This window comes from Podarcis pityusensis (assembly GCF_964106645.2).
Source record: "Podarcis pityusensis genome assembly, chromosome: 3".
Taxonomy (NCBI): Eukaryota; Metazoa; Chordata; class Lepidosauria; order Squamata; family Lacertidae; genus Podarcis; species Podarcis pityusensis.
The window spans coordinates 8,266,421-8,281,723 of NC_138026.1; the positions used below are offsets into that span (position 1 = coordinate 8,266,421).

The 15,303-nt window shown below is 42.7% G+C and overlaps 1 protein-coding gene across 2 annotated transcripts; it reads left to right on the plus strand.

The window, feature by feature from the left end:
- The first annotated feature begins 83 nt into the window (after positions 1-83).
- ESD (esterase D) lies at positions 84-14,234 on the plus strand. Of its 2 annotated transcripts, XM_080999334.1 has the most exons (9): positions 84-235; positions 2,928-3,003; positions 4,095-4,183; positions 6,823-6,921; positions 8,456-8,580; positions 9,281-9,400; positions 10,285-10,383; positions 11,893-12,060; positions 14,021-14,234. In XM_080999334.1, the coding sequence occupies exons 2-9, from the start codon at positions 2,936-2,938 to the stop codon at positions 14,099-14,101; spliced, it is 849 nt and encodes a 282-aa protein (XP_080855460.1). In that variant the 5' UTR covers positions 84-235; positions 2,928-2,935; the 3' UTR covers positions 14,102-14,234. The 2 variants fall into 2 exon arrangements, with proteins under 2 accessions (XP_080855460.1, XP_080855461.1); XM_080999335.1 differs by lacking the exons at positions 84-235; positions 4,095-4,183.
- The last annotated feature ends 1,069 nt before the right edge of the window (positions 14,235-15,303 follow it).

The window sequence follows — 15,303 nt, forward strand, 5'->3', positions numbered from 1 at the left end:
AGCAAAGCTCCTTGGGAGGTGGAGTCCCCCCGTCGCTCAGAGCAAGGCGAAGAACATGGCGGAGGGACTACAATTCCCATGAAGCCCCGCGGCGCCAGCGAAAGAGAGCGCGCGCGCGCGTGTGTGAGGTAAAAGCAAACGGACCCTCGTCGAGAGAGGCAAGGCCAACTTTTGGAGGGGAGTTTGGTGTCGCTTGACCCGCCCGCGGAGCTCAGAAAGGCAGCTGGGGAGGACGGTAAGTGCCTCCAGGGAAAGGATAGCTCCCTCTTTTCCACACACCGCCATTGCTTTCCCTGGTGCCGGTTTCACTTCGACAGGCAGACGCAGCCTGTGGCTGAGGCGGTTTTGCAAAGCTTGCTTTTGTGTGTGGGTGTGTTGTGTGTCGGTCAGTTTTGGGGAATTAATTCCCCCCCCCCCCCAATAATATTTATTATTTTTCATACATAAACATAACAAAAAAAGAGAGTTAAGAAAAAGAATAAAACGAAAAGAAAAAAAGAAAGAATATAAAACATAAAATACATCAAATCACCACATAAACTAAAATTTAATTAATTAAAATCCATCTTCATAAACATATTACTTGACTTCCTCTAGTCTCTTCCATCTGAATTTCTTAGTGATTATATATAGCAGTTTCCAATATCATTATTTCATAAAGCCATATCACAGTCATAATCATATTTCCTAACTTTTCTTATCGTACATTTTCTTATTTATTTAATCTTTCCCCCCCACAATAATATTTATTATTTTTCATACATAAACATAACAAAAAAAAAGAGTTAACAATAGTAAAAGAAAAAGAATAAAACGAAAAGAAAAAAGAATATAAATAAAAAAAGAAAAAGAAAAAAAACTATAAAGGGAAAAAAAGTATATAAACAGTTTTGGGGAATTAATAAAGGAACCTGTTATGTACTGAAGTTCTCACCCTGGGCCAGCAGGGGGATACTGTAGATAGTTTTCACTCAGGTCCACGTATGCAAATAAGGAATTGAAAGTGGCATTCAGTGATTGGATAGTTGCAGATAGTTGTTACTGTTGCTTTGTAGTTGAGCTCTATATAAGCAGGTTGGCTGAACCCTTCAGTTCAGTTCTGTTCTGGGTCTTTGAATAAACAAGAGCTGTCTGAAGAATCACTGTGTCATCTGATATGTTCACCCACAACTTAACAGAACCAGTTTGTCCACTGCTGGCCAGGCAAAGTTTAGGTTTATTCCATTTACACTTCCCTATATACTTAAGAGAATTGTAGTGTTGGAAGGGATCCCTAAGGGCCATCTAGTCCAGCCCCTTGCAAATGCAGGAATCTTTTGCCCACAGCTGTCCCCAGGGGGGTCTCGAACCACCAGACCTTTGGGTTTGTGGGAGTGGGAGAGGTATTGGTTCGTTTCAAGGATTTACAACCAAAGTCAAAACAAAACCCACGGACAATAAAAAAATCACAAACATTTTAAAATGCAGGTTTAACAGTACATTACCATTCCCAGTGGGGACGCTGGTGGCGCTGTGGGTTAAACCACAGTGCCTAGGACTTGCCGATCAGAAGGTCGGCGGTTTGAATCCCTGCAGCGGGGCGAGCTCCCGTTACTCGGTCCCTGCTCCTGCCAACCTAGCTGTTCGAAAGCACGTCAACGTGCAAGTAGATAAATAGGTACCGCTCCGGGGGGAAGGTAAACAGCGTTTCTGTGCACTGCTCTGGTTCTCCAGAAGCGGCTTAGTCATGCTGGCCACATAACCCGGAAGCTGTACGCCGGCTCCCTCCGCCAATAAAGCGAGATGAGCGCCGCAACCCCAGAGTCGGCCACGACTGGACCTAATGGTCAGGGGTCCCTTTACCTTTACCTTTACCTTTACCGTACCCAGTGCCCACTGCCAGGCTATTTTATGCCCTTGGCAAGGCTATCGACTTGCACACACACCAAAAATTGCTCACTGCAATTTTCAAAAATGAACATCTTGTAGAAATGATAAACTTCTTCAAAATAAAAACTTAAAATAAAATATTGTCGGAAATTTATAAGCTAAGCTGTATAAAACTGTGCCCCTCAAAGGAGGTTTGCACCGTAGGTGGCTATCTGGTTGGCCTAAAGATAGCACTGACCATATGTAGCAATAAAAAGGTTTGAAAGAGCACAAGCAGTAAAATGCTCCCCTGCCCTCAAATAGCACGATTTCAACTCCCTGGCAGCAACTTCTCAAACAGATTTACTACAACTCCTATCCTTGCAAAATCTTTTCCAACCTGGCCAAAGGTTAATTGAACGATTTGAGTTTGGCAGGCTCAGTTCCAGATCCCCTCCCATGCTAGGAACATGTGATAGAATAGTAAAAGTTGAGTCCTGGAATTCTCTTCAGTGGCACAGCCACCTCCAGCTGCACCTTGGATTAAGGGAGAAAGATCTTATTGGATCAAACTGACCACTGACCTTAGACTGGGCACCAAGTCTGGGCACCAGTTTGGGAACCAAGAAAGGAAACCCTGTTTTCTAGGCTCTGCCAACAGGCTTGTAAAATCAGGAAAACAAAGGCAAACTTCCCAAATACAGCACAGTTATGTCTCAGTTTTTTGCCTTTTGAAATCTGAATCTATATATTGATGAATGTCTCTCTGTGTGTGTTATGAATAACTAGGGGTGATGGCATTGTGAAGAAAAACTGTAGGTTGGTAGGAAAAATCCTTTATCTGTTGTAGAAGCTTTATGGTGCATTTACATGCATGCTTACTCCTACGTAAGCCCTCCTGAGTTTAATGCAACTTACTCCCAGGTAAGTGTATATATTTTCAGCCTGAATTATCTTCTTGTTATGAGGCTGCTGAAAATTCAGCTATGGAGTTCAGTACCATAAGATGTAGTGAAGTGTGTTTTACAAATTTAATAAATAAGTACAACTCTAAAACAGTTTCCCGTCTTTGTTTCCAGCGGAGATCATGGCATTGAAAGAAATTTCTAGCAATAAATGCTTCGGTGGTTTTCAGAAAGTGTTTGAGCATGACAGGTAAATGTTTTATTCATGTAATTTTTTTTAAAGGATATTTTGCAACCCTGGGGTTAGGGTTATATTCAGCTAAGTCCTACTTAGTTGAGTAGACCCACTGAAATGAATGAACCTAAGTTAGCCATGTCCATTAACTTGAATTGACCTATTCTTGAGTGGGAATAACACTGAATAGCACCTTTATGCTGCAGGCCTATACCCATAGGTCAGTATAAATAAAAATATTAATTAAAAACGCTAGTGCAAGGATTAGCACTAGTGCAAGGGGGTTTCCCCCCTCTCCTCCTGCACCTGCCCTGTGCCACAGCAGAAGCCTTTGGGTGCAACCTACCCACTACCTATACCCCATAGCCACCAAAGTTTAGAAAATTTGTCCCTATGTGTTTGGGGCTGGACAACAGCTAATTACTAAACAAATGCATATTCATTTTTGCCCCTTCCTGATTTTTTTTTGGCAGACAACAATTTTGCATATAGCAGTTCTGTTGATATTTAGGCTTTGGTGTCATACCAAAGTACTGAGAAAGCATCCTTTTGTTCTTCAATTTTAATCACATTTTTAGTAGCTTAACCATCACTACATCTTCCTTGCTTTTTCAGTGAACGTCCAGTTGTCCATTGCAGGGGTGGGAAACCTATCTCCCTCCGGATGCTGTTGAACTCCAGCTCCCATCAGCCCTAACCAGCATGGTCAGTGGGCAGGGATGCTGGGAGCTGTAGTACAATATCTGGAGGGTCACAGATTAGCCACACCCACCCCACTGTACTCCACTCTGTCCTTTCAGTCTCTATGCTCAGTCCCTCGTGTGTCTCCTTTTGCATTCTTGGATGCTCAGGTAGACCCTCTTTGATAATCTGCATCATGTCCCTTCTTGTGGCAGCTCCAATTGTCTGCTGCCTCTACTTGCCTTGACTGAATTAGTTGCTCTGATTTCTGTGGGGGAACAAAAACACTCTTAAGTAGTTAAATAAAGCATGCGGCTTGAGTATTAGCCTCTGGCAACTCTGATTGGAGGTTGCGGTTTCTTATAAGCGACATTATTTTTGTCGAGTTTCGTTAGTCCATGTTAACTGCATTTTGTTGTCAACAGCGTTGAGCTGAAATGCAAAATGAAGTTTGGGGTTTATCTGCCACCCAAAGCAGAAACTGAGAAATGCCCTGTATTGTACTGGCTCTCAGGTGAGTAATCTGAAGTGGCCCTTGAAAAAGATATAGCCAAAGGGGGTTAAAATTAATTCAAACATGTTGTAGGTGTGATTTCAGTAGGCTTCTTCTGATAGTTGTTTCAGAGATTAATATACTACTTTTCATCAAAACATTATCACAAAGTGGTCTCCAGGAAGAAATCAAACAACAAATAAAATAATAAAATATATTTAAAAGAAATGAAAACATAAATTCTATGAAACAGTGCAGCATTAAAACTCTGTAGATCACAGCAAGCTAAATGGGCCAACCATAAGTCTGAAGCCTGGGGAAACAAAAGTGTCTTAAGGTAGTGACAGAAGCTTACCAAAAATGTTGTCAGTACCACTAGGAAAAGGGAGTTTTCATACCAAGGGAGCCTTATATTGCATCCCTACACAGGGAGCAGCACCTGCCAGGGAGACAGCAAGAAGGCCCCCCTCCCCCAATCTTATAGCCCAGATAAGATTGCAAAGTGTTTTTGTAGATTATCATCTAGATCAGGTTGGTCCAACTCGCAGCCCTCAATGCCTTTTTTGGCAGCCCTCTGCACCATTTTATGCCCCCCCTCCAGCCCTCGTACCTCCTTCCCAAAGCTGAGTAAGCAAAGCTGACTAAGCCGCTTCTGGCGAACCAGAGCAGCGCACGGAAACGTCGTTTACCTTCCCACCAGAGCGGTACCTATTTATCTACTTGCACTTTGACGTGCTTTGGAACTGCTAGGTTGGCAGGAGCAGGGACCGAGCAACGGGAACTCACCCCGTCGCGGGGATTCAAACCGCCGACCTTCTGATCGGCAAGTCCTAGGCTCTGTGGTTTAACCCACAGCGCCACCCACGTCCCTTGCCAGAGCCTCATACCTCCTTCCCAAAGCCCAACACCTTGCTTATTCGGGGTTTTTTTGTTTTGTTTTTTGGAAGGCAGCACAAGGACTGGCAGCGGAGTGTCAATTTTGACTTGCTCCCCTTGCTCCATGTGGCAAAACAGTTTGCGGTCCGCAGGTTCCATGTCTGAGTGCTGTTGTGGTCCACTTGGTATGAAAAGCTGGACTTCCCTGATCTAGATACATTTGTGATTCAGTGATAAAGCCAGACTGCCTTGCTTTTGCTGTCAGCTGAGCCTCAATAAAGGCTTATAGATAAGATAATTTGTGGCACATCTCTTTCTGCAAGATGCTGTTAGGCGCTGGACAAAATCTGACACCCTAAGTGACTCAAGCTTTAGTGTTAAATTAGAAAGCTTCCTTACAACTGCTTCAGCCAGAATTTAGAGAATCAGTGTTGAAGTTCACACCCAGGTGGCATCTTGCTCCAGTGAGAACAGTGCTGTATGACTAATGAGGTGTCACATAGCCCTTTAAGGTGTTTATAACCACATAATTAACAAAGAATAGACGGTCACTCACCCATATGTGGTGGGATTGTGCATTAGTGCCAGATGTTTATTCTGTCTAAGATGTTTGACAGAATATTTGTAATAGTCCAATGGATTGCACACCCTGTTCCAACTTTGGCACTGCTCTCCCTAACTAGCAGCCCTCATAGCATTATCTGCCATGTCCTACTTTTTGGTAGGAACTGCCCTTATGAAGATTGCTAAAAATTGGTAGGCTCTTTTCAAATCTGCCACTCAAGGAGGACACTCCAAAAACTGGCAAACTTCACAGTCAGGAAAACTGGCAGTAAATTCATTAGTGTGATTGCAAAGAAAGACCTTTTCATAAAAATCTGTTTTCCCTTCTTATATGTGCCTGTAGAAATTCTTCGCTTCCTGCTACTGGTATTATTAGGATTAATTTAAACATGGTAGCATTTCAGGTCTAGTGGAACTTTCTTTACTCTTCAACAATGAATGAGAACTTATGTGTAATAAAAAAATATTCACTGTCAACACAATGTCTTTTTTGTTTTCTTTGTCTACTGGTACATTAATAAAAATGTAATGAAGAAAATTTATTTGCAATTAAACAGTAATTGAATAACTTTTGCATGGTGGCAGAATTACAAGTAAATTGTAAAAAAATCAGATATTTTATTCCATCATATTCCACCGAAAGAACAGAAGAGAAATAATCAAGTGGTTTGAATATACCACTTTGCCACATGCAATTTATATATCTGAGAATCCAGATTATAAACAAACAAACAAACAAACAAACAGGCTGATAGTGGCAAGTTATGTGCCCTTTATGGAAGGAAATTCTGAAAATTAAAGGGGAGAAGCTGTCATTAATTGGTTGTATAACAGCAATTAAAACTATTGTTGTTCCTAGGTTTACTTATCTTTTCCAGTTCTTCCTAGGGGAGACATTTAGCTAGGGGAATAGCTAAATGAGTGGCAAAAATGTTTGGAATCTTTCTGAAAGAAAAAACCTGGAACAACAACAACAAAAAGCCCTGTTATATAAACATCTATCACTGGGAGGATGGGGGAATTCGTTTTTTTGAAGTTATACTTTGAGGCTAATCAATTTAGACACTTAGGCCCAGCAATATCAAAAGATATAAACAATGGTTCAAAGTGGAAAGTGCATCCTCTTACTTTTGGGCTAAAACACGCTCACTTGGATAGCTTCTGAGCCAGAACCCTATTGGCAGTGCTCTTGCCATTACAATGCTCTTCTGTCTTTTCAGGATTAACGTGCACAGAACAAAATTTCATAACGAAAGCAGGTTTCCATCAAGCTGCAGCTGAACAAGGCCTGGTTGTGGTTGCCCCAGATACCAGCCCACGTAAGTGCTAGGCCAATGAACATCAAATTAATTGCTTTTAATTATTGCTGTTACGTAGCTGTGCGTATTACTAGTAAGTTAAGCCAAACTTTGTATACAATCCTAGAATCTTGTCCATTTGTATCAATATTATTATTATTATTATTATTATTATTAATAATAATACAGTGGTACCTCAGGTTACATACGCTTCAGGTTACATACGCTTCAGGTTACAGTCTCCGCTAACCCAGAAATAGTGCTTCAGGTTAAGAACTTCACTTCGGGATGAGAACAGAAATCGTGCTCCGGTGGCATGACAGCAGCAGGAGGCCCCATTAGCTAAAGTGGGGCTTCAGGTTAAGAACAGTTTCAGGTTAAGAACAGACCTCTGGAACGAATTAAGTACTTAACCTGAGGTACCACTGTAATCCTTTATTGTCACTACACCACCTGTGTGCAGTGAAATTAAACGATCCCCCCCCACATACACTCAATCTTGTTTGCGCTGTGTGTGCTTGTCGGAAGTCAATTACAGTGGTACCTCAGGTTACATACGCTTCAGGTTACAGACGCTTCAGGTTACAGACTCTGCTAACCCAGAAACAGTACCTCGGGTTAAGAACTTTGCTTCAGGATGAGAACAGAAATTGTGCTCCAGCAGCGCAGCGGCAATGGGAGGTCCCATTAGCTAAAGTGGTGCTTCAGGTTAAGAACAGTTTCAGGTTAAGAACGGACCTCCAGAACGAATTAAGTTCTTAACCCAAGTTGCCACTGTACACCACTATTTTTTCCCATTCAGCAGCCCAACAGCCCACTGATAAAAACTGTTCTTTAACCTGTTGGTGTGGCTGACTATACTTCTGTATCTCCTGTCCAAAGGTAGGAGATTAAAGAAGTGCTGGCCAGGGTGTGCGTCATCCCTAAGAATTTCCCTCGCTCCCTGAGGCAGCGGTCTCCTGCGATGTCATCTAGCAAACTCCGAGGACAGCCTATGATGTCATGTGCTGTATTCGCCACCCTCTGTAGGGACTTCCTGTCTGTGGCTGTCAAACCAGCGTACCACAATGTTATACAGTATGAAAGGACACTTTCTATTGTGGCCCGGTAGAAGGAGATCATCAATTCTTGCTTGACATTGTACTTTCTTAAGACCCTGAGGAAATGGAGTCTCTGTTGGGCCTTCCTAACCAACAGATGTTTTCCTGTGCAGTTCCAGTAGTTGCCAGATCAGCACACATACAGTATTGATAAGCGGATTTTCCTGTAAATGCATCTTCCTCCTGGGCGGTGGGGTGGGGAACAGCACACACTAAAGATCTGCCTTTTATTTCCCCACAATTGGCTAGACAGTGGCATGCGCTTTTAGCTCTTCATCTAGTAAAGTACATCTAAGTGTGCAAGGTCTTCCTCGTTACCAGGTAGACTGTTCTGCCTGGCAACCCTTTGCCAAACAAAGAGAGGCATGCACATAAAGCCCCTTGAACATAAAGGAAAAGTGCCACTCCTCTGCTGTGAATGGTGATTATCAGCATAGACTTTCTTTCCATGGTAGGTGGATGCAATATTAAAGGAGAAGATGAGAGCTGGGATTTTGGCACTGGAGCTGGTTTTTACGTGGATGCCACTGAAGATCCGTGGAAAACGAATTATCGCATGTACTCGTACATAAAGGATGAGGTGACTTTTGGCTTGGTTAATTGTGCCTGTGTACAATTCTCTTGATGTAAATATAGAATGGGATATAATACAAGGTGTAGGTTCCCCAACTTTTTCTCCCCCATCCTTCTACTGTAAGTCTGATGGTCAGATACATATGAGTATCCTTCTGGACTCAGAAAGAAAAATCTGACACCCAACTGTGTCCGTATTGGCAATATCTGGCATTGGTACTTGCGCTTTATCTCTGAGAAAATAAGACACCTGTAAATTTGTCCTGCATTTCCTCTCACGCATTTTCTCACCTGCACTCAAGCTCTGAGGGTCTAATTTTCTGCTCTGAGAAATTCTGTAATATGGTACCCTGTAATTCCTTATGAACTCTTACCATCTTCCCTAACTTTGCCCAACATCACCAAAGGCAAGCGAAAGGCCTGGTGTCTCTTTAAGTGTGCAGGCAATAGCATTGCTTCTTTAAACTTGCTCTGCCTTCATATACTTGCAAGGACCCCTGAAACTGTTATAGTAAAATCTCCTCAAGTTGAGTAGTTTACTGATAGTCTCCCTGTTTTTTTGTAGCCAATATATCCCACAGAAAGCTTATTGGGCAGCATGTGTGCTGCTGTTTGATAATGTGTTGGACAAAGGCAAAGGTTTGATAAAGTGTAGGTCAAAATGTTAATATACTCACATCTATTTCCTTCCCATTGATGTCTTCCAGTTACCTAATCTGATAAATGCCAATTTCCCAGTTGACTCTGGGAGGATTTCTATTTCCGGCCATTCAATGGGGGGTCATGGTGCTCTAATCCTCGCTCTGAAGAATCCCGGAAAATACAAGGTAAGATTCTGAATTCTTTAATGTATATCGAATAAAGTAAAGGAATTAGATAATGATGCAAAGAGAGATAATGTTAAGAAAATTTACCCTGAAAAAGTAAGAGATGCAATCACCTTGATCAGTGCGGTTTTTAAATCAGTGGTCAAATTCAGTGCAGTTTTGAAAGGGTCAGTGCACCATCTTGCAGTCTGGTTGTATCCAAACATAGACAAAAACCTGCTCCTTGATATCAGGAACCATCATGTAAAATTTAGTTATGCTATTTTAAGAGATGTCCAAATACATATCAAACAACTTTCCAAAATACAGTGGTGCATCAGTTTTCAAACGTAATCTGTTCCGGAAGACCGTTCGACTTTCGAAACGTTCAAAAACTGAGGCGCAAAGGGCAGTCTGCAATTTAAATGGGGGAAATTGGGTGGAAACTCAGCGAAAGCTGTTCAACTTACGAAAAGTGTTCGAAAATGGAAGCAATTACTTCTGGGTTTTTGGCGTTAGAAAAACGAAACGTTCAGCTTCCAAGATGCTTGAAAACTGAGGTACCACTGTATATAGTAGATTGGCATTCTGGATGTTTACAATTAATAGGCGGTGCAAATTGAAGTATGGCACAATCCTTTGAAAATATATTGATAAATGGGGACAGAAACAAATAAAGTAAATAAAAATTGTGTTATGTCTATACATGTCCGTACACCAGGACAAGATGGGTTTGCACTGTCCTTTCCTACACATGACAAAAGGTGAAAATGAGCAGCTGTTTTCTAGAACCATGCTGTTTTCTACAACTTTACAAATGCAGTTTTTAAAAATTCAGAGTTGCTGGGGAAAATCTAGATTCAGATATTAACACAGTCACTTTGTTTTTCTTGAATCTTAACTAGTCTGTTTCAGCCTTTGCGCCAATCTGCAACCCAATTCAGTGCCCGTGGGGGAAGAAAGCTTTTAGTGGATACCTGGGGTCGGATGTAACCAAATGGGAGGTATGTACTGGAAATATCAGCATGGTGTAGAATAACCACAGAAGCGCCATCAAACTACTTCATCAATATAGATTTTTTTAAAAAGGCAAGGCAGGTTGGGTGCAGTCTTGAAAAGGGGTATAAAATTATACAGTCATGGGAAAAAGAAAGCGCACCCTCTTTGGATTCTGTGGTTTTACATATCAGGACATATTAACAATAGTCTGTTCCTTACCAGGTCTTAAAATTAGGTAAACGCCATGATTTATTTAACATGGTGCAGCTTGCGTGCATGAGGCAAGTATGTCATACGGCGTGTGCAAGTGAGGTGAGCACATTGCATGGCATGTGTGCATAGTCGCCATGGAATTTTGAGGGGGCCCGGCCCTCTCCTTAGATATGGGAGGGCCTTAGCCCCCCAACTCCCCCAAGGAAGCGCCCTTGCTGGCATTGCTTACTCCTGTACATTTCATTCTTGTGGTTGTAACACTGTAAAGCCTTCTGGAGTGCGAGAGGAATGGTGGCTCCTGGCAGAAATGTTTCCAGCATTCTCCCGTGTTGGAGTTGAAAAATAAGAAAATGGGGTAGCTCATAAAGAACAAGCAAGCCAGAATTGTGTTACTTTCCTTGGCTGCTCCCAATCTCTGGTGCAGAACATTTTCCAAGACAGGCTAGGAAATAGTGGCAGAGTTAAGTTTTCATGGGGAAGGGCAAACGGGCTCCTGAACACATTCACTCTACAGCAAATCTGCCTCTTTGGCTGCTGCTGTTACACTTAAAAGTCCACTTTCTTGCTCACAGTGATGTCATTGTTACCAAGGAATGTCCGAAACTCCACCCATCAGCATAAATCGTTTTATCTGCTGTTGACTTTCTATTTGTTATGTCCACTGCAAAATAAATCTGTGCGTTATATGAATACTGAAGACAGGCAGGTAGCCATGTTGGTACCTTGGAGACCAACTAAGTTAGTTATTGGTATGAGCTCATACCAATAACTAACTTAGTTGGTCTCTAAGGTGCTACTGGAAGGATTTTTTAATTTTTTAATTTTATATTATTTTATTTTGTTATGAATACTGAATGTGAGCCTGGTCAGCGTTGCATTTTAATTTGGAATTGACTGTAAATTGGATAGGAATTGTGACTCCTTCTGTTGGTCATTGTTTTTCCAGTATTGTGAGATCTTGGGCTTATCCAGATTTACCTTTTGCCCTGCTGTTTTCAGGCACAGGCTCATGCTTTAAAGCTGCATGTCCAAGCACCACCACCCCACCACCCCCGGTTTCTGTGCGAAAACCCACTCTTTAAGCTGAAGTGCAATGAACGGCAATTTGAATTTTCTGTGGATTGCTTTCGCTTTGAAAAGCAGTTTTTGCAGGGAAAGCTCTGAAGCCTACAGAGAGCAATCAGACACAGAGCTTTAAAGTGCAGATTACGCCTGGAAAGTGTGGAGGAAAGGTCAATATGGATAACCTCTTGTCTGGATGCTGCAGTTTTTAGAAGTGAATGTATCTATATCCGTTGCAGGCTTACGATGCTACACATACTGTGAAGTCCTACAAAGGCCCCTCTTTGGACATTCTGATTGATCAAGGCAAAGACGACCAGTTCCTTACAGCAGGGCAATTGCTGCCTGATAATTTCATTGCTGCCTGCACAGAGCGCAAAATCCCAGTGGTCTTCAGAATGCAGCAGGTAATGTCCTAAACGTTTTGTGTCTTGTGTTAAATTTTCAGTAGTAAAGGTTGATGATGCTTCTCTTTGCCTCCTGAGGCAGTATTATTATCATTTTCAGGTTTATTTAGATATTGTCTGCTCCCCTCTCTCATTCACTCACACACATCCCAAAAACCCCCCACTACACCAGTTTAAAGAATAGTACATTCATTCTTTTAAAGAATTAAAAATAAATCAGCAAAACAACGCAAAACACTTTCAAACAAATAAAGAGCAAACAGTAAACAAACAAACAAATGCTACTTGTTAATTGCTGACGGCTTGACAAAATAAAAACAGCCTTTCCTCATGGAAGAGGGTCCATGAACAGTAGTTGAAAAGGCCCCCATTAGAACCTGTAGGGAACCTGCATAGGCCTTGTGTAATAGAAACATTTTCAGCAGGCATTTGTAGTTGGCTAAGAAGGTGCCTGCTGAATCTCGCTTGAGTGGGTGTTCATATGTAAAAAAAGGTAAAGGACCCCTGGACAGTTAAGTCCAGTCAAAGGTGACTTTGGGGTTGCGGCGCTCATCTCGCTTTCAGGCAGAGGAAGCCGGCGTTTGTCCACAGACAGCTTCCGGGTCATGTGGCCAGCATGACTAAACCGCTTCTGGCACAACGGGACACCGTGACAGAAACCAGAGCACTCGGAAACGCCATTTACCTTCCCGCCACAGCAGTACCTGTTTATCTACTTGCACTGGTGTGCTTTCAAGCTGCTAGGTTGGCAGGAGCTGGGACAGAGCAACAGGAGCTCAACCTTTCAAGTGGATTCGAACCGCTGGCCTTCCGATCAGCAAGCCCAAGAGGCTCAGCTGTTTAGGCCACAGCGCCACCCACTACCTTCTGGGTGTTCATAGGACTGGGTTGATGGCATTAAAGGTTCAGTTTCTCACTGTCCTCCAACGAGCCTCACCAGCTTGGGAAATGAAAACCAGTGCTCCTGACTGAGCTGAGGTACAAGGTTTCAGCCAATCCCTGAGGTACCCTGGACCCAAGTTGCTCAGGGCTTTGTAAATTAATACAAGAACCTTGAACCTGGCATGATCCCATTTCTGAAACCCCGGAGAGCTGCTGTAAATTGGTCAGTGATGTAATTCAGGATAAGGCAGCTTCCTGAGTTCCTGTGTTCCGCTCTGCATGCAGAAGGTCCCAATTTCAATCCCCGGCTTCTCCAGGTAGGGTTGGGAACCTTCCCTTTTCTGAAGCCCTGGAGCCCAGCCAGTGTAGACATTACTGAACAAGATGAACCTTTTTTCTTGAATTGTGTTGAAGGGACGCGGGTGGTGCTGTGGGTTAAACCACAGAGCCTAGGACTTGCTGATCGGAAAGTCGGTGGTTCGAATCCCCACGACGGGGTGAGCTCCCGTTACCCGGTCCCAGCTCCTGCCAACCTAGCAGTTCGAAAGCATGTCAAAGTGCAAGTAGATAAATAGGTACCACTTCGGCGGGAAGGTAAACGGCGTTTCCGTGCGCTGCTCTGGCTCGCCGGAAGCGGCTTAGTCATGCTGGCCACATGACCTGGAAGCTGTAGGCTGGCTCTCTCAGCCAATAAAGTGAAATGAGCGCTGCAACCCCAGAGTCGGTCACAACTGGACCTAATGGTCAGGGGTCCCTTTACCTTTACTTTAACGTACCAAAGGATTGCAGTACTGTGCAATATGTACACTTATATCCCTCTGTCGGTCTACAAGGGCACATTCTTAAGTTGTTCTGGCAAGTTTCCTTTAAAGGTAGATGATACCTTCCTCTGTCAACAGAGAGATAGACGATGGTTAGATAATTTATTACACTGAATGCGTATGCTGAACCCAAGGTGAATTTTCCAGCTACTTGGTTCTTGAGTACTACTGCCTCTGAATAGTGCTGTAAAAAACAATGCTTTTGAAGACATGTTGGCTACGGATTTGACCATTTGATTTCTTTTTCCCCTTCCCAGGGCTATGATCACAGTTACTACTTTATAGCAACATTCATTAACGACCATATCAGGCACCACGCAAAATACCTCAATGCTTGACTTGAGTATCTCCTGACAGTATAAAACAATTGGAAGATAATCAGTGGAAATTAACAACGAAAAAGTACGTGAATAATCAGTGTATTGAAATGAAGTCCTGATTTTGTTCCTCAGAATAAACACTTGGAATATGCCTTGTCTGATGTGAATTAATTTAATCACATTTGGGAATATCACTGTAAAGCTACCATTCTAAGCTGAAAGCATTTCTAGTTATATTATAGCTACACTGCTTTATCCAAACTATAGAACTGGCAAACATCTTCCACTGTTTGTGTGAGGCTTGCTCATGGTTGTGTGTGTCAACGCAAGCCTGCTTGTAACAGGGGGAAAAGATATTTTGAAAGTGGTATTTTGGATCCTGCATTCAAAACTAGAATTTAGGCTGCCTGGTAGAACACACAGAATCAACCCCCCCCCCCCCCCCGATTTTTAGCTTGTAAAGTATGTGAGAGGCTTGCTGAATACAGTAGTGAGGAACAGTAGTGCCTTAACCTCCCCCCCCCCCAATTCTACCCTCCCTTTCTCCCCACTGCCGTTTCAAATATGTGGTTGCCCCCACAGCAGTAATGTCTTCATCCTGGGCTGCGTATACGTGATGTCCTATCATAGTCATCCTACAATAAGTAACCTTCAGTGTACCCACTGACAGCACACAAACAGCTTTGCCCTGGCACAGTAAGGGTGCTGGGGAAGCCTTGTGAGGGTGGCTATGGTTTAACATACATTTACTACAGCAATAAAACTGCTAGCACATTTGCAAAGCTAAGCATGGTTTCCAACTGGATGGGGGACCGCGTGTTGAGATGTGTGCATTGCAGGGCATTGGAGTAACTGACCTTCGGGGTCCCTTCCAACTCTACAAATCCATGATTCTATATATGTGAGAGAGCTGCTGGCTGCCCATAGTTTAGTCTCCTTAAAAGTAGCTGCAAGATAACACCATTGAACAAGAATCTGAATACATGTCACTCAGTTTTACTGTGCACCATTCAACTTTATTCATTTTTATTTAACAACTGCCGTTTTACACATGTCCTTCCACTAAACTGGGCTGATGTCAGACACAGAATCTAAGTTTCTTAGCTCTTTTTCACTACCCCATTGTACTTTGAATCAGGATGTTAAAAGCGTAGATATGGTGTCCTTCATTAATGATGGAAGTATGGATTCTCCTAAGGTTAAAATCATACATGCACAGT